This window comes from Hydra viridissima, unplaced genomic scaffold (assembly GCF_058129835.1).
Source record: "Hydra viridissima isolate aposymbiotic clone 2 unplaced genomic scaffold, HvirCarnegie_v1 scaffold_11, whole genome shotgun sequence".
Classification (NCBI taxonomy): domain Eukaryota; kingdom Metazoa; phylum Cnidaria; class Hydrozoa; order Anthoathecata; family Hydridae; genus Hydra; species Hydra viridissima.
Window position 1 is genome coordinate 2,238,736 of NW_028324310.1, and position 18,903 is coordinate 2,257,638.

Sequence of the window (18,903 nt, forward strand, 5' to 3'; positions counted from 1 at the left end):
AAATTTTAAATAACTCAATGCATTGTAGATTTGCTTTATGGTAGATTTAGTTAAAAAAACACGTTTTTTAAAAAAATAAACTAAAGTTTTATATAAGCCACTTTATAGGTTTTAGTCATTTTATACATACAGTGGTGGCCAAAAGTCTTGGAACAACATATTTTATGTTACAGTAAATATTTTAAGTAAAATTAATAAAAAAATAAATAAGTTCTAAGTATTTTTTTAAACAACATTCTCTTTAAAAATATACCTCAAACCTTCAAAATTTATACTTTAGATCAAAATAAATTTTTCTGGTCGTTAAATGTTTTGTTTCAAGACTTTTGGCCACCACTGTACATTTATTAAGATTTATTACTCAAACGCTAAAACTTCTTGTAATTTACAGATCGAATGCTGGTATTTTTTAATTTGCAGAATAGAAAAATACATGTACTGAAACTGAAAAATAGCAGAATAAAAAGCAAGAAATAAATATTTTGATGCATTTCGTGAATGAATCATTGCTAACTATAAAGATGGAAGCTCCCAAGCGGACTTTTCCGGAGAGTGTTCAATTTCCTAAATTGTTGTTTCCACTCAAAATTTCTAAAAATTCTTTTTTAAATACCGTGTCAACAAATGGAGACTTTGTAACATCGAAATTCACAGCGAAAATCAAACTCCTTATTGATATTAGCCATTTCGTTGATTGGTTCGGCAAAATGATTGACTTTGTTAATCCATCAATTTTTTAAAATAAGGATCAAAAAGGTAGCTCATTCTGTTGGAGATTATAGTCTACATGTGAAAATTTTGTTCTAGTTTTTTCTCCAAAACAGCAACCATTTCTGTTTTGTGACCCGTGTTTGTGGCAATATATTCTACTAAAGCTGCTTTAAGAGTGCTTAATGAACCATACTCTTCAAATACTTCATACAAGTGCTACGCTTGATTTTTTCCTGTTGCTCCAACAACAGATAAAACTTTGTGAGTAAGACGCCTCCCCCCCTCCCCCTACTGTAAACTTTGTGACGTCCCCCACTGTAAACATCAGACATAAGTTCTTTAGTCTGTTTCTACCTTTTTAACACAACTTCACCAACTGCTGTTGTTTCTTTCACGAACAAAGTTTCATTATTTTTACCAACGACACTAAATAAATTCATTTTTGTTCTCATTTAGTATAAAGCCTAACTTTGACAATTTTTTTGTTGTCTGTCTGTATTGAATTTGCCTAAAACTAAATTCAATGTGATTATTAGGTCAAACTGATAGATCAAGCGTAAGAGCATTACCTAATGTAACAACCCACTGATCTATTTACATCGTTTCTAATCAGTTCAGTAGTAAATTTTTAAAACTTTCTCAGGCTCTCATACCTTAAAGTAAAAAAAATATATAAGTTTTTAAATAAAAAAAAGTTATTTATGAAAAAATATATATAAAAGTAAAATTTTTTTGCACAAAATTTAGCTGGATAAATTTAGTTTGTTATACACTATAAATATCTTATCAAACTTAAGTTTTCAATTTTTTTAAATTACCAACTTTAAGACTCTAATAAACTTTAGGCTGTAAACTTATTTAATGAGTGAGACTACCATTATTTTAGTATTTTTAGCAGTGTTTCAACCTTTATCATTCAGTATGTTATTATTTACATTTCACTGTAATATTTATTCAAAATATCACAGTAAATGTTGTGTAAATGATGCAGCATAAAACAATAATGAAAAAAGCAATAGTTTGCATGTTAATTACCTCATTGGAACAATGAGTCAAAAGATTCTGAATGTGATTTTGATAATACAGTTTCTTGAAGTATACTAGTAGTGACCTTTATGATTGTTCAACATCTTGATAATTATCCTGATTGTTCTTTGCAGTTTCCTTTCTGGGCTATTCAAGACCAACTGAGACAAGTTGAAAGAATCATTTTTAGTTCAACCTTTAGCTCATGTACTAATTGAGCCTTGAATGGAGAACATTGAAGATCGACTAGTATGCTCCTTTACAGAACAACTAGCGATTCTAAGCTCTTGATAACGGCGTCGAGTAGATGTTTCTTACGCTTCATCAATGCTCTGTCGTACCCGTTCAAAACTTTTTTGTGAGCAAGCTGAGCGTGGTTTTCCAGTCCGTTGAAGATCCTAAATAAAATCTTAAAATTTCCGAATGTGAGCCAATATGACTGGTTTTGAAGGAGGATTTTTTTGTTACAGTATCGCATGTATGTTCTCCGAGTAAGAAAAATAAAACACAAATGCTCAAAGTAAACTTCAATAACTTTTACACATTGTTCCGCCCTTAATTTACCCATAATTTATTTCAAAATAGTATATTTAAAAAAATTTTAAATGCACATGCATTAACAAAAAAGTTATTTGAAAATGATAAGTGAAACTTGGCTCACCATATACAACATTAAAACCAGGTGAATAACTTTTTCAATGCTATCAAATAATATTAACCAAGTTTGTTGCCAAACTAGAAGTCGGAAAGGTTTCTTGTTCTTACGCCAAACTGATTTTCCTGTAGATTTTATTAGATTAAAAATCTACTGTGACGTAAGTAATAACGACATGAGATAATAGAAGTTCGTCATTTCTAAAGAAAGCAAACTGTTTGCATTTTATTGTTAGTTGAATTAGGATAGATAGGATTTTCATTTTATTTTAGATTAAATTAAGCAATTGGTCGCCTGATAATTTTCTAGCTTATTTCATATGCAGTATTGCACAGATAGTGGTATAGCCACCCCAATGGGTCATATCTGTTAACCACAAATAAGGTTTAAAAAACAAACGAACCATATTTTTATAACCAATTCAAGCCGAAATTCACAAAAGACCCCATTTAATGGCCATATGCTTTTGTTTAATGGTCATGGCCATTAATTATTCTTAATTAACTATTGTTATTTTTAGTAAAAATTTTAATAAAAAATTTTACCAAAATAAAATTAAAAAAACCTGCCAACTTTTAGTAGATATAACTGGCCCCTTTATGTGCTGCATCGTTATAAAAAGCCTACTGCTAAAATAAAAAACATAATTAGCACAAATTAAATGTTATTAGGTACAAAGTAATGAAATAAATGATAAATAATATAATCTATTTGTAGACCCCCTTGAATCTTAGAAATTTAGTAATTTAGAAGACAAAAGTCTCAGAATTCTTACGAATCCACGTAATTCTATTTACATTTTTTAACTATATTTATATACTATGCTTTTAATACGAACAAGAAGCATGTCGGTATGAAGATCTGATTTACAATTAAGTTTATGTCAGATGAACAATTATAAAAGTGTTTTTTCTTTTAGACACTTTCCTAATCTTATAACCAGGTAAATTTGGTAAAAAACAATTTTTTTTCCCCTTTTCTTCCCATAGGAAAACTTAATCTTTACGGAATTTGTCAAAAAAGAGTGAAAACGAAACTGAGAAAGGAAAAACAATTTTCCATTCAAAATTTTCAAGAATTAAGCTTTATAAGAATCAGAATTTATATAATATATATATATATATATATATATATATATATATATATATATATATATATATATATATATATATATATATATATATATATATATATATATATATATATTTATATATAATCAGAATTACAGATTCAATAAAAAGCTCTGATATTGCACAACAGTAAAAAAATGATAACCTCAACAAGTCATGTTCACCAAATATAAATAAACACGGCTTTTTTTTTGCATTCGCAAACAATTTATATTCCTTCATAATCCAAATAATTGTTATTTGGACTACAATTACGCTAACGCATTAAATATGAAGCAATATAAGATATAAAATGACGAATTTCTATTTTAAGACAACAACAATTTCTTTAATCGCAAAATCCCGTGCATTTAAAAAACGTCTTTCTTGGCAAGAAACCTAATATGCATTATTGATTTGTAAATCAAGTAAATGATCAGTTTTAATCTGCAACCTTTCACAAAATGTTGTGCTGTTTTTTTATTTTTCACCACTCTTTTTAATCTGACAACATCATTTCTCATTCTGTTATATTAGCAAAAAATAATAGGAGAGCATGTTTGAAAATTTAATAAAGCATTCTTTGCCTGTAAACAGAAAAGAAAAAATATAAGAGACTATACAAGCAATTATTGGGTTGCAAGCTTTGTTAAAAACTTAAAGAGCAGCACTTATAATTAATCCTGAAGCTCCATGTCATCAACTCCACAGAACCAGTAGCCATTAAAATCAGTAAAAAAAAATAAATAAATAAGAAATGCTTCATTTAAACGTTTGCCGCCAGATTACAATTACTGCAATTGTCTATCCCATACGCTCATTTAATCGGTGTAAGTGTTGACATGACGAATAGCAACGAAATCTTACACCTTGTAATCTTAAAATGGATAACGTTTTAAAATCAGCAAAGGTTATTGTTGGGGTTCATTGCCTAAATGAAAAACGTGAGAAGTCTTTAAAAAGGCGCATATTATAGCAACATAAAAATAGGCGAATTTTTTTTTTGTTAAAGTTTTATTTAAAGTTAACAATTAAAAACTGAAGATATTATTTTTAAAAATATTTATTCTTTAACAAACCTTGCATCTGGGTTTCATACTATAGCATTGCAAAATGATTACACTTTTCAGGTTTAAAGTTTTTTCAACTTTTCCTTTTTATTACTCTAAGTTGCTAAAAGGTTCTTGCTACCATAGATCACCAATCAAAGGTTCTTCTTCCATAGCAATTCTCTCCTTACAACACCTAAATCTTGTAAGCCTCTGTCTGTCATTGTCGGTTTTCTAACGGCTGCATAAACAGCAATGCTTTTGAAGAAACACATTTTTCATGGTTTTTGTTGAAAGTTTTGGTGATTTGACGATTACTTAACGTTGGATTGACTCTTACTGAACGAAATATCAGTCTATTCTAGACTCCATATTTTCTTTTAACTTCCGGATTCTGAATAACGTTGGATATAAGATGTCGTTTTTAACGTTATCAAGTTATTTCTAACGCAATACTCGACAGTTAATTATCTACTTGCTATTTCTCTGTTATCCTTCATAAAGATCATCAGTCACTTTGCTGCTTCACTAACTTCTTTTTGACTCATTTCTACTTGTTTTAACACTCAGATTTTCTAAAAATCTCAACAAGCAAAAATTAAACTTATTAAGTTTAAATTTGTTAAGATTAAACTTATACAAGCATTTTTTTTCGCAATATTTTTTTATGGGAAATGATCAAACTAGCATTAACTAATAAAATGGTTATGAAGTTGGTTTGGGAAGAAAATTGAACATAAATCAAAATTTGTGATCCTAAATTATTTTACAACATTTTCCCAGAAATTTTCTTTTTATGCGCAATTTATAGAACTAATTTAATATAATAAATATAATAAGTGTAATAATTTAATAACTTAATATAATAAAAAAATGAATGAGCTTGTTAGTTGCATTTAGTTGCAAAGAAAAAGCTTTCTTGTCATGCCAAAAAATACCTTTCAAATATAGTTTATTTTTTTATGATATTTTGAAAAAAAAAAAAAGATCAACTGACATTCCTAATGCGCCTGTTTCTTTTGAAACCTGTTCTGTATTTACAGAAAAATAAGCCACTGTAAATAAGTCTGAAATGATGTTTACTTCAGTCAAACTATTTACTACAATTTTATACACCTTATTTACTATACAAACTAAAGTAAAAAAAAAATAAAAGCAAGAAAATCCACTTGAAAAGTTATTTGCAAAATCTCATGGTTACGTAACAAACTGAGCATCTAGTTTTGAATGTTGCTTACAAAAATGTTTTTAAATAGTAAACTATTCCGCGGCAGCAAGTTGAGGCAGATTTATCCGATGCAGCCTAATGCTAATCAAATAAGTTGCTAAAATTTTTCAATCAAGTCCAGAGGTAACTTGATCTCTGTTTACAAATAAACGATTGTTGACGACAAACATCTTTTGCGCCAGAACATGGAAATAATAACATGCAGATCATTTTAAATGTAGAGGTTTAATTTAAAACACAACTTTTGGTTTTTATGGGATTTTGTATTTAGTACTTCCTTAGAAAAACTGAATTTATTATAAAATGGAGGAGCTAAATTTAAAAGATCGTATAAAAAAAGTTACCAGAAAGCTGAGTGGTAAAGGCAGCTACACTCCGGAGTTTGAAATACCGAGCTTTCAAGTGAAATCACTGTGTTTAGAAGGAATAAATGTAGATTCAATTGAAAAAAGCGCATCTATGAGCGCAGTTGACGAAGCTCTCGCTTCTGTCGGTTCATTATCTGGTAAAAACAAACAAGACATTGTTTTAAAAATTTCTATTAAAAATGGAGTTGAAGTATTTAGTAGAAAAAATAAGCACAAACAGCTATACAGTTATAAACTGCACCAAGTTGGATATTGCAACGTAGATAGCAGGTACTCTCAAATTTTCGTTTTTATTGCTGGTCATAACAAAAAGGATTTAAAATGTCACATATTTTTATGTGATGACACAGCCAAAGCACGAGCAATATGTTTAACTCTTGCCAAATCATTTCAAAATAGCTTTGAAAATTGGAAAAAAAATAAAGAAATGTCATCCAATGCCGACAATCATCATACAGCTGATAATGGCGCGTTCCAACATACTGAAAAACCGAAATCAGCTATTAGAAAAACAAGTGCATTTTTGGAAGTTCCGAACTTCGATCCTGACCACCGTCGAAGTAGTCTTGATTCGATTTCTTCAAACGATGAAGGAAAGGTTTTTGAAAAATTTCTGAAATGTGAAGGAAAAAACCCCAGACTGTTAAGAAGAAAAAGTACGGATTGGGAAGTGTTTGAAACCGATGAAGAGATTCAGCGAAAAATGGAGGGCGATTTTGTACTGTGGGAAGATCAAGAATGATTCTTATAGAAAAAAAATCAGTTCTATAAAAAATGGTTTACAGCATGCGTAACGGAGTTACAAATTTTGTAAATTCTTAATTTGTATATAAACAAATTTATTTGTCACGAAAAAATGCATAAACCTGTCGCGAGAAGAAAACGCTGAAGCTTTCTAAGAAAACGTTTAATGCAGATTTCTTCACTAAAGTGAAAAACTGATGTTAATAAACAGTTATAAAAAATTGAGTATACAATTATAAACCTAGTTCCAATATTGGTGATTAATTTTCAAGTTTTTACCTACTATAAAATGATATATAACAGGAATATAGTAAATTAATTATATTGCAGTAAAATGTAATGTTTATGTTTGTTAGTCTGTGAGAATCTTAAACAGACCGCCCAGGGCTTTTTAGCTAATTTTAGTTTACGTCGGATAGCGAAACTGACGACACATTTGAATTGAGCGGCTTTACCCAGATTTTTATTTAAGTTGTTTGTTTTTTTTCTTTTGTCATTCACTGACCATTTACTAAGTATACTTCAGCAAATGTAAACAAATCAAAGTACGGTTTTAGTATTTATGCTAACCATGTGCATTTTTCCGGTTCATTTAAGAAGAAAAATAAAGAACTGCAAATATGTTAAATTTTCAACTTTGGCGAAGTTTTTTTTTCTTTTTTTTTTTTTGTGAATAAATTATATGAATTTGAAAGGCTGAGAAATAATTTATAAATAATGCTATCCATATAAGGATATACGTTTTTATTTTTTAAAAAAATGGGTTTTACAGTTGTTTTTCCAAAAAGTTAATTTTTTTTTAAAAAAAAAGTTCGAAAGTTTACAAAAAAAAACAAGCAGGAATATCAAATTTTAAAAAAATTACAAAATAAATTAATGATGTGTAATTAACCAAAAGTTAATATTAATTTTTATTAATATTAATTTTTATTAATATTAATTGTATAATTATAATTAACCATGAATCATTTTAATAGTTAAAAAATAAAACATACAAAGTTAAAAATATTGCGAAATAAATATAAAATATTCCTTAAATGTTGTTAATTAATGATAATGCCGTTAACGGAACAAACATAAATTAATGCTGAATTGGTTATTTTCGTATTAATCAATCAGTTATAACTAATCATAGAATTCAAACGCAAGATAAAGAAATTATTCTAAAGTGTTTTAAACGAAGTGAAGTGAATTGAGAACATTCTGGGATCATTATAAACATTTAAACCACTGTTATAAACTTACTTCCCAATTACGGGTGTTCCATCTTTTTATTCATACATTTGTTTTCTTCCCGAAAGAACAGACTGTTATATTCCAAAGACCAGAAAGAACAGGCAATTACATTTTGAAGATCAGAAAGAAAAGATTATTTCATATCGAAAGAATACAATCTATCAAACTCCTTAACATTTAATGCTTCGTTTAACCCATTGACAAGGTATGAAAAATATCTAAAAAAAGTTCCTCGTTTTTGTTGTAAATTTAATGAAAATGTCGTAGTTAGAAAACCAACAAATGAATTGGTAACACAATAGTTTGAATTAATGTCATCTCTAGTGTATTTGCATAACGATTTTTTTTAAAAGCGTGACTAATTAAAATACTTCCTATACAAATCAAAATGAATCATTATCTTTTCCTTTTCGAATGCTTGTAATTTAAATAAAGAGGATCTGGCAATTGTAATTATCTATCTTCCGTTTTCCAATATTGAAAGATATGATTCCTTTTCACAGAATTGAAAGTATTCCTAGCTTATTCAACTCACAAATCGTCTCTCACTACATAAGATATAATTCACAACTCGATCACTTTTTTTTTCTTTCGAATATTATATTATAAATTGGTTTTTTTTTTTATATATATTAGACATTCAAATTTTAATTTACCAAAATTGTGTTACACTTGTTCATTAATAAGATTGCTAACAGATGAAATATTGAACTTTTGATGGCTATTATTCGAGGCTAATCTGATTACGATACACACTTTAATATATTACAAGTTGTTGCTGAACTGTGTAAAAATACAGTCGTTTGCAAGAGTTTATCAAAATGTTCAAATGGTTGATCCGTAATAAAAAAAATGAAAATCTGCAGAGTGTATCCTTGCCGAACTTGCACAGTTCTTCAAAAAATTCCAACCAATGTCACAAAGCATTGCCAAATAAAAATGACTTTTATGGTGCTCCGGCTTCAACTTCTGTTGAACAAATCAAAAGGAGTGATAGTACTTTGAAACTATTTGAAAAAATGTCGAAGTATCAAAGCGTGCTGCAAACTGAACTGTTTGAAGAGCTTTCTGCTATTGAAGGACGGTCATATTTTAGCCCAAAACTTAATGTCAGACATTCTTTATCAATATCAGAAGATGTCGAAAATTTAGATTTGCAGCCTATTGCTAAAGAAAAACGTAGAAGGCGTCATTCATCACCTGTCGTCCCTTCGTATTTTTATAATCAAACACAGTTTATTTCTTCAAACAAGGAAGAAGCGAGAGAAAAAGATTTAAGCATTCTACAAAAGACAAAGCTTTCTGATGTTAAAGTGTACGATGAAGCTGATGATCACAGTTGTAAAGTCAGGAATCACGTTGATGTCGATTGTTACAATCGAAACAACGTCAATGTCTTTAAATGCACTTGCAAACATAATAAAACAGATGCAGTCAAAGATAACAAATATAATGACCAAAAAAGTGAAAAAGGTGGCGAACATGGTGGTGATGGTGGTGATGATAATGACGACGACAATGACGATGATGATGATTATGATGACTATGGTGATGATGATGATGGTTATGAAGAAGAAGAAGATGATGATGACGATGACGATAAAGAAGATCTTTTTAAAGAGGTTCATGATAGCGATATTACCAGAATTATTCCCAGAAAAGGCGAAGAAATTTTCCACAAGGAGTTGTCAAAGTCTTTTGTATATAAATCGCGTAGAACCTCTTCCCCTGGTTTACTCGGAATCAAGCTTAGTAACGAGCAGAAGATAAATTCAAGCCTACCACAAATAGTTATCGAAAATGATGACAGCAATTACAGCTAACTTCCAGAGACACTTTCAAGATAACCAGAGCATTTAATATTTAAAGATATTAATTAAACTATGTATGTTTTATTAAAACTATGAAACATTTTTGCGTTTGACCACATATTACTAGATTGTGTTTAAACTTTTAGTTTAACAGAAACAAATTAACAGGTTGGATAGAAATTTTCAACGCTGTATAAAATATAATGGAGGTTAAAAATCTCTAGAAACCAGAAGAGGAAAAAACAAACTCCAATTTTTTAGAATTTGATTTGTTCTACACCCTTTTGCCTCTTTTGGATGTTAATCAGTTGCCGAAAACTTTTCATTACGAAAAATTTATTTTATTATATAAAAAGACATTATTATCATAAACTATGAATGTAGCCAACTTTTTTTTTTTGAATGTTAAAATTTTGAAGGCCCAAATAAAATATAAAATATAATAATAAAATATATTATTGCGAAAAATAAACATTACTTAGTAATAATTGAGAAGAACAAAATTTTAGGAGCTCTTTGAGGTGATATTTTTGAGGTGATGTTTTGAGGTGCTATTATATTTGAATACACATCCATGTCCACTCAAATGTAATAAATAAGTTACCCTTATTCGACTACAGATTTACACTTTTTGTTTAAAAAAATTCTATTATGTTAAGTCGGAACATGACATATAAAAGCATGTTAAAAAGTTATTATAATACCTTTTGTCAGTAAGTTAAAAAAATACTGACATTAAGGACTTTTTGTTAATACTGTCTATACGTGGACACACTCTGCCTAGAAGTCGCACTCTAAAATAAGTTGTGGATATTCATTATTTAGTATTAAAAATATATTTATTTGTTATTTATTTGTAAGCTAACTTCGTGGTAATATTGATCAATATATTGATCAATATAAACTTTACCGTGTAAAGATAATCAATATTTTCTGAATATATGCGTGCGTCAAAATGAAATGACTTTAATAAGTCCGCCATTTTTATTTATCTATATTTAGTAAAACTTTCATACGGACAAACTTTGATCTTCATTTAGATATGTGAATTCACTCTTTGTTTACTGGTCAGGTAGTGTTAATCTCTTAGTGTATTTTTTTGGAATGAAAACGCTTTACACAAGAAAGGTACCACATTTACAACCAATTAATCAAAAGCGTGTTCGAATGCTTGTTTCTCAAACTTGTTCGGATTGTTTTAAGCCCCGTATATATACCGCATAGTCTAAATTTATCCAATCCTATTGCACTTTTAAAAAAACGATTAAAAAAAAAAACGATTAAAAAACAAATCACATCACAAATGAAATATAAAAGTTTTGAAAAAAAGATAAACAATATTTATCGATTAAAAGTAAGTTTATAGTTATTTTTTATAATGTGTTGATATATATATAAATATATATATATATATATATATATATATATATATATATATATATATATATATATATATATATATATATCAACACATTATAAAAAATATGGCCAAGCGATATATTGTTGCACATCCTATTTCTACGGAGAATGAAGTTTTCGACAGACCTAATCCGATTGACTGGACAAAGTGTATTTTCTACCAAAGTAACTCTGCAAACAAGTTGATTTGCCTCGCTAATTCTAAGCGTTCGGATTGTTTGACAAGTTACAAATCACTTGCCGATATCTTACCACAATATGTGCTGGCAGATTTGCTACCGCCTGGATTTTATATTCAGCGATTAGATGATGGCAGTAGCTTTGAAAGTACTTTGATTGCGAATAAAGCTAAGTGGCATAAACCCTCCAGAATGTTTTACTATTCCACTGAACTCAATCGAGCAGCTAAACGTTTTTGTTGCGCATCACTAGCTGCAGAGGGTGAATCCTTATTAAATGAAACCCAGGCACTTAATGTTGAGCACAGTTCATTCAGGTGATCAATGTCAAGTGATATGAGAAAATCAAATTTGGTTTACACACAACCGGTTTGTTTTATTTGTGATACCAGTGAGTCAAAAGACTCATTGCACAGCATCTGTTCCACGGATCTGGATATTAAAGTCCGCGAGTGTGCTGTTACCTTGGTTGATTCTACATTATTGAGCAAGTTGAGCGACACAGATTTAATTGCTCAAGACGCTAAGTATCACACTAAGTGTCTCAATGATCTGTACAACAAAAAACGTGCTTTTATAGACGCATGCGTGCTGAAACGCAGCAAGTAGAAGATGAAGTTGACTGTGAACATGGTATTGTTTTTGCTCAGTTGATCGTTTACATTGAAGAAACAAGGTCAGAGAATGGTATCACACCCATCTTCAAACTAGCTGGTCTAGCTAGACTATATGTTGATCGCTTGTCCCAACTAACTGAAAATAGGCTACAGACACCAACTTAGCGTATGAATGGCACACGTTTGAAAGAAAAACCACAAGCCCATTTTCCTAACATGCATGCACAACAGGAAGGTTGAGATGTTTTACTTATTTTTAATTGTGACATTGGTCCAGCACTTCTTAAAGCCTGTCAATATGACTGTGATTGTGATGCAGTGTGTTTGTCAAGGGCTGCGCAGATTATACGCATCCAATATGGATGACGCTTCCTGAAGCTGATAAATGCTGTCCTGAGTTAATTCAGTGCGGATGTAAGACAGGTTGTACAACACGCCGCTGTAAATGTGTGCGTAACAGCTTAAAATATACTGCTCTTTGCAGTTGTCAAGGAGAGTGTACCAGAGATCGAGAGTGTTTCAGAGATTGCTTATTAAAAGTTGTTTTAGCTTCTTAGCTGCATTAAACTTTTTTATTGAGTAAGAAGTTTTTTAGAAATTTTTATTAAAAAAATTAAAAAATTTTTTTTTTAAAAAAGCAGGGGGAGGGGGTATTTCTTGGGCAAGAGGGCTGTGCCCAAGCCTCTTTCCCACTGATTGGTGCATATGCGATTAATGTATACTTCGAATAATCTACCATCCCTTGAATTTTGGCCAAGATTAGTTAAACGGATTAAAATTTAATTAGATTTTTATAAATCCATGATGGCGGTAACTGTCATCATGGATTCAAGACAGTTCTGGTCATGCTATGCTTTGCCACCATATCTTAAAATGATCAGCATAATTTTATGAGTTATTAGTGAAAATTTCCTGCTTTTATCCACTTTTGCACAATTTTAGTCATTTTTAATGCTAATTTGCTGCACTATTATAACTGCAGATAAAATTGCATTCACCACTATACACCAGATCAAAAAACAACAGCCGAAACAATGGGTTGCTGTTGGATGCTCTGGATGCTGGATGCTGTTGCATCAACGGGTTATGGAAACAATATTTTTGGGACCATAAAGAAACTTTGTGGACCATCGACTATGAATTTTATGCAAGCTTTCTGGATCAACTGGATGGAAAAGTTCGTGAGCATAAACCAGGGTTCGTAAAGAAAAAAGTTTTTTTTATCGAGACAACGCACCTGCTCGTTGAAACGCTTTTGAGATTGGTTAAAATCAACGAATTAAAGTATGAATAACTTGGCTATCTACCGTATTCACCAGATTTGGCCACCAGTGACTATTATCTGTTTCCGAACCTAAAAAAATTCCTTGCGGAAAAGCGTTTTACACATCAAATGAAGAAACCGTTGTTGTAATAGTAGGTATTTTACAGACACATCAGAATATATGCCAAAGATATGCTAAATTACTTATGTATTTTGTATACACAAAGGCGCTCGTTTGACGCGGGTTCGAAGGAGAGAAAAAACGCAAAAAAAAAGAAAAAACTGAAGTTTGGAATAACTTCTCACACATTTGTACGCAAATAGTAGCTAAAAAGATCTAACTTTTATTTGCAACAAACGTTAATCTGTAAAAAAAAAAAAAAAAAAAAAGAGAGAAGGATAATTATCAGAGGAAGATACTTTCAATTTTGAAGTTAAATAGTATAGTTTATTAACATGAATAGAAAGTTGATTTAATGCAAAATTTAATTTAAAACCAACAAGAGAGGGGGCGCAAAAGAATATTTTACTCAGGCGCTCAAATTCCACTTATGCATTTACTCAGATATACTTTTAATAAATTATATTATCAGCCTTAACAATATTGGAATGCTCGATATAAAAAGACTTAACAAATCTGTATTTGAGATTAAAAGCTACGACAAAAGTTGCTTAGCATTTATGTAAATAGTTTATTTGAGAAAAAAAAAAGCAAATAACATTCAAAATGGCAGAACAAGTCAATACTGAATCAGAATATAAATGAATATAACCTGATGTGAATAGTATTGAATTGGAGTGATTTTTTAAAAATAGAATTCATTAGCGAGGAAACCTTTCTGATTAAATATATCAAAAAAGTGTCTTCAAATTAACCAATTTAACTAAATATAATCTCAGAAAAATGAAACACTATCAAGAATAGTCTATTTAAAGTAAATTTGCATAAATTTTAAAAAAGAAAAACGACAAACTGTGAAGAAATTTTTATAGATGTAGCTACTTTGATTTGGTATATTCTTAATTTCTAGATAAATAGACTAAACATATTAAAACATGAGAGGAACTGTTTTTATACTTTTGTATATTGGATTTATTTTGGTTTTATTTTGTATAAAGGCTGAAGCAGGTAAACACTTCTTTCTTTGAAGAAGCACAAATTAAAATTTTTTCCTCTAAATAGTATAATAATCATACTAAGGTATATATATATATATATATATATATATATATATATATATATATATATATATATATATATATATATATATATATATATATATATATATAACCTCAGTCATACATGTATGCAACCTAGATTCTGTGTTTGCTAAGCTCTTGAAAATAATATGCAAAGTAATTAATATGAATCCAATAAAAATTGGATATTAGTTATGCATAATTACAAAATGCAAGTAACAAAGTTTTTACAAATTTTTACAAAATAAGAAGAAAAATTAAAGCAAAGTATAGAGTTTTTTTGAAAAATTTTAAAATAGTGGATAGACAAGCTTCACAAAAGGTCAAAAAACGTTCATAAACTTTTCATGATCAACTTAAACAGATGCATCAAAAAGGCAATCAACCTTTAAAATAGTTATATTTTTTTAATTGAAATGATAGCATTAATGACACAGCAACTGATAGCCAGATTTCCAATTCTTTTATATTATGCACAGATTTTAGTTCCTTAAATCCTCTCGCAGGATCAATGGTGCATACTTGTCTTTACTCTGTATATGTGTGTCCACACACACACACACACACACACACACACACACACACACACACACACACACACACACACACACACATACACACACACACACACACACACACACACACACATATGTATGTATATGTGTGTCCACACACATATATATATATATATATATATATATATATATATATATATATATATATATATATATATATATATATATATATATATATATATATATATGTCTTTGATAACATTTTTTCTTTGTCAAATTTAACTGAAACTTTCACTGGAACTATTTTTTAATTATAGCAAAAGAATATTTTACATTTCTTTTCTTTCATATACATGTAATTTACATTATATAGTAATATAAGGAAATTTTATAAATGTTTAGCTTAACTTTCAACCTACTCATATAGACTATTTAATTTGTTTTATAATAAAGTAATATCTTGATTTTTAAACTATATATCAATCTTATTTATGGTGCATTATTTATGTACTTTAAACAAAGCTAATGAAGTATAAAAGTAGATTTTTTAAGTAACCTTTTTTGGATATAATTATTTTGTAAAAAATGCTTAGTATATACATTAAATTAAAGTTTTTTTACTTGACTAAATCAATAAGAAAAAAATTAATACTCATAAACTAATTGTATCTTCAGAAGTTTATCAAGTCTTTCTTATTTTGATCATTGTTATGGTCTACAATACTGAAAGTCCAATTAATCGTATGAATTTTGAAAGAATTGTAAACAAGTGTTTTTGTTGAAAACATTTATTTTGTTGTGTTTTTAACAAATTATGAGTTCATTATATTGTAAATAATTGTAAAATGAAAATTTTTAAAACAACTATTATTAAAAAAAAAAAAATAAAGATTAAATAAATAAACTTCAAAATGAAAAAAATTGTATATTAAATTGCATGATAAAATAAATTCACTTTTTATGATGCTAAAATGTTGGTTAAAAAAACAACCATTGTAAATTACAATTATAAAAAAGAATACAAACTTTTAAGTATCACTCTTTAGATGGCTTCAATACTTTCAATTTGCGTCCCTTTAAAGACCATGGAGAATAAAGATGGCAAAAAGTATTAAAAAATATATTAGCAAAAATTCTGTATTGTTCTTTTTGAAACATAGGTAAAGCCATAAAAGTGTCTGGTACCATCAAAAAGCAGTTAGATAAACTAATACAGCAGACATAAGTGTAAAGATGATGAAATAAAATGCACAAATAAAATTTCTAATGGCAAGTGTTCACCAGGCCAACTATCACATTTGATCTCTCTGATCTATTAACCAAATTGTTAAAAGCAAAATGAAGTATCTTCAACCAGAGGATCTTTACTAATGGCATAGCCAGCAATATTAACCGAAGATATTTTAATTTCTTTAGACAAGTTACTTTCAATAGCAGGAAGATTATGAAAAACATTTAACAATGTATCATCTTGCATAATGATAATATTTCTTACACTGATGGCTGAACAAAGCTTCTAAATCATCAATTATGATACCAGCATTTAAACAAAAGTTTTTTTTAAAATCAGCTTTTTTTAAAATCAGCTTTTTTTAAAATCAGCTTTTTTTAGCATTTGCAGAATAGATACCTTCTGATCCTTGTTAAAGTTTTCCAAAAGCTATCTCAATAAGGTCACTAAGTAAAATATTTAAGACAAACATACTTATGACTTGTGAATATTAAATGTTTTACTTGTTGATGTTGGTGGTTGTTATAGAGCTGGAATTTGACTTTGATTTATACAAGAAATTACAGATGATGGATGTTTTGGTATTAATTTCCCACACAATCTTTTCATACCTTTAGGCCAATAATCTTCACAAATAATATTCAATATGTTGTGTCTTGGTTACATACACAAGAGTATAGTAAAATAATTAAAACAAAAGTTGCCAACTCTTGTGTGATTTTTTTTTTTTGTAAATTTATAGAGAAATATTTTATAATACTCTTGTGTATTTAACCTATCTATATATAAGGTAAAGTTCTGGGAAGACATTTTGAATTCAATAATCTAGGAAAATTAGTCTTAACTTATCTTATGCCTAATTTAGTTCTCAAAATTTGTAAGGGTAAAAAAAAGGAGCTAAAAAAACCATTAATTTAAACTTAAATTTATTTACATGTTTTAAAACTTGACGTAAAATTGATCCTAAAATTAACTTGGAATATTAAATTTAAAGTTTTTTTTAAGACTTGAGTGTAATTTTAAAATTTTAGTGTAGTTTGACAAAGAAAAAAGTAATTAAAGAAAAGCTGAAAAAATAAAATCATTAAAACACTTTTACACACTTTTTATACTTTCTGTAAATGTGTGCGCACGTTTATATAGTACACTATAATATTTTTTTGAAACAATACTTGTAACTGTATTACATCCATATATATTTCAGCATTGAGTAACTGCTCTGAGTTGTATTTATCTGGTTGTGAACCTGGAAAATTTTTAACAAGCTTTAATAGTACTTGGGCATGCTTTAGTTGTCCATCTGGATATTAGTAAGTAAAATATAGCAGTTTGATAAGGTCTTTCTTTTATATTTTATTGATATACTTCTATATAATTGATATTAGTAAGTAAAATATAGCAATTCGATAAGGTCCTTCTTTTATATTTTATTGATATATTTCTATATAACTGATACCTGCATAGCTATTCTTCAAAAGGCTATTAGTAAAAAAAAAAAAAAAAAAAGGATCAACAATTTTCAAATATAAATTTTTGACAAAGTATTTAAAAAAGTCGTTAAAAAAAATCATTTGAAACTTAACAAGTGTCGTATGCATATTGCTAAATGACCAGCAATTATCCATTGATTTCAAATAAAACTTTTTGATTGTAACATTTTGATTGTGACTCTACCCTTTAATAATTTTTCAAAAGTCATGCAATGTAGAAAAAAATCTCTAATAAAAAAATTTAATAGTGAATTCATTTAAACACATGTTAAGAAATATAAATTCAATGTTTAATTAGCATGGCTTAATTATTAAGAAAGTTATCTTTTATTTTGAAAAACTTAATTTCCTTATGTTTGCGATATAAAATTGTCATTTTTATCAAATTTACTGGAAAATCTTGATCAAAAAGCTCAAATTTTAACTTCCCAAGAGATTTAAGTATATGAGCAAAAAAAACAGTAGAGTGATTTGTTCATTTTCTAACTAGGGATTTAGCCTTATCTTAAAAAAGCCCATTTTGTTCATGTAAATTGATCAAGAGGTGACATTTTGTACATGTAAATTGATCAAGAGGTGACATTTTGTACATGTAAATTGATCAAGAGGTGACATTTTGCACATGTAAATTGATCAAGAGGTGACATCTTTGTTGTGATTGGTATTTTTGTGATTTTCGCATAAAAACCTCACAATAAACATGGGGATAGAATTAAATAAGTAACATGGGGATAGAGTTTTAATATTGTTATATTAAAACTCTATCTCCATGTGTATATCCCTAATGTATATATTTTTATACATATATGTGTGTATTATGTATGTAATATATGCTAGTTGTGTTTTTTCTAATTTTTAACTAAAAACTCGACTTTTACTTATATCTTTTTATTTTTTTTTTTTTACACTTAACATTATAAAGTTTGACTTTCAATATATAGTTGCCCAGGTGGTGTTGAATCTGCAAAAATTTGTCCCTTGGGTACATATAATGAAGATGGTGGTCAATCTGATAAAGCTGCTTGTAAGGTAAAACTTATTTTATTTGCAT

At 28.5% G+C, this 18,903-nt stretch overlaps 3 protein-coding genes and 1 long non-coding RNA gene across 7 annotated transcripts in view; 3 read left to right on the forward strand and 1 right to left on the reverse strand.

Moving 5' to 3' along the window:
• Positions 1-395: 395 nt before the first annotated feature.
• LOC149881671 (uncharacterized) lies at positions 396-3,396 on the reverse strand. Of its 4 annotated transcripts, none has more exons than XR_016445313.1 (4): positions 2,958-3,396; positions 2,399-2,592; positions 1,747-2,135; positions 396-1,364 (listed from the first exon to the last, which is right to left on the reverse strand). It is a non-coding gene; the product is annotated as an uncharacterized LOC149881671 (long non-coding RNA). The 4 variants fall into 4 exon arrangements; XR_016445314.1 differs by lacking the exon at positions 2,958-3,396 and having other exon boundaries at positions 396-1,137; positions 1,281-1,364; positions 2,399-2,906; XR_016445315.1 differs by lacking the exon at positions 2,958-3,396 and having other exon boundaries at positions 396-1,137; positions 2,399-2,903.
• Positions 3,397-5,731: 2,335 nt separating this feature from the next.
• On the forward strand, positions 5,732-7,622 carry LOC149881672 (uncharacterized). The gene has a single exon (XM_090067595.1). The coding sequence runs from the start codon at positions 6,082-6,084 to the stop codon at positions 6,886-6,888; it is 807 nt and encodes a 268-aa protein (XP_089923721.1). The 5' UTR covers positions 5,732-6,081; the 3' UTR covers positions 6,889-7,622.
• Positions 7,623-8,014: 392 nt separating this feature from the next.
• LOC149881673 (uncharacterized) lies at positions 8,015-10,355 on the forward strand. Its single transcript, XM_090067761.1, has 2 exons — positions 8,015-8,331; positions 8,814-10,355. The coding sequence occupies exon 2, from the start codon at positions 8,948-8,950 to the stop codon at positions 9,947-9,949; it is 1,002 nt and encodes a 333-aa protein (XP_089923887.1). The 5' UTR covers positions 8,015-8,331; positions 8,814-8,947; the 3' UTR covers positions 9,950-10,355.
• Positions 10,356-14,224: 3,869 nt separating this feature from the next.
• The window catches only part of LOC145191539 (uncharacterized), a 51,756-nt gene continuing 47,077 nt past the window's right edge, over positions 14,225-18,903 (forward strand). The window contains exons 1-3 of the mRNA XM_090067567.1: positions 14,225-14,545; positions 17,567-17,672; positions 18,794-18,881. Of these exons, the coding sequence (XP_089923693.1) occupies positions 14,473-14,545; positions 17,567-17,672; positions 18,794-18,881 (267 nt within the window). The 5' untranslated portion in view covers positions 14,225-14,472. The remainder of the gene's footprint in view (positions 14,546-17,566; positions 17,673-18,793; positions 18,882-18,903) is intronic.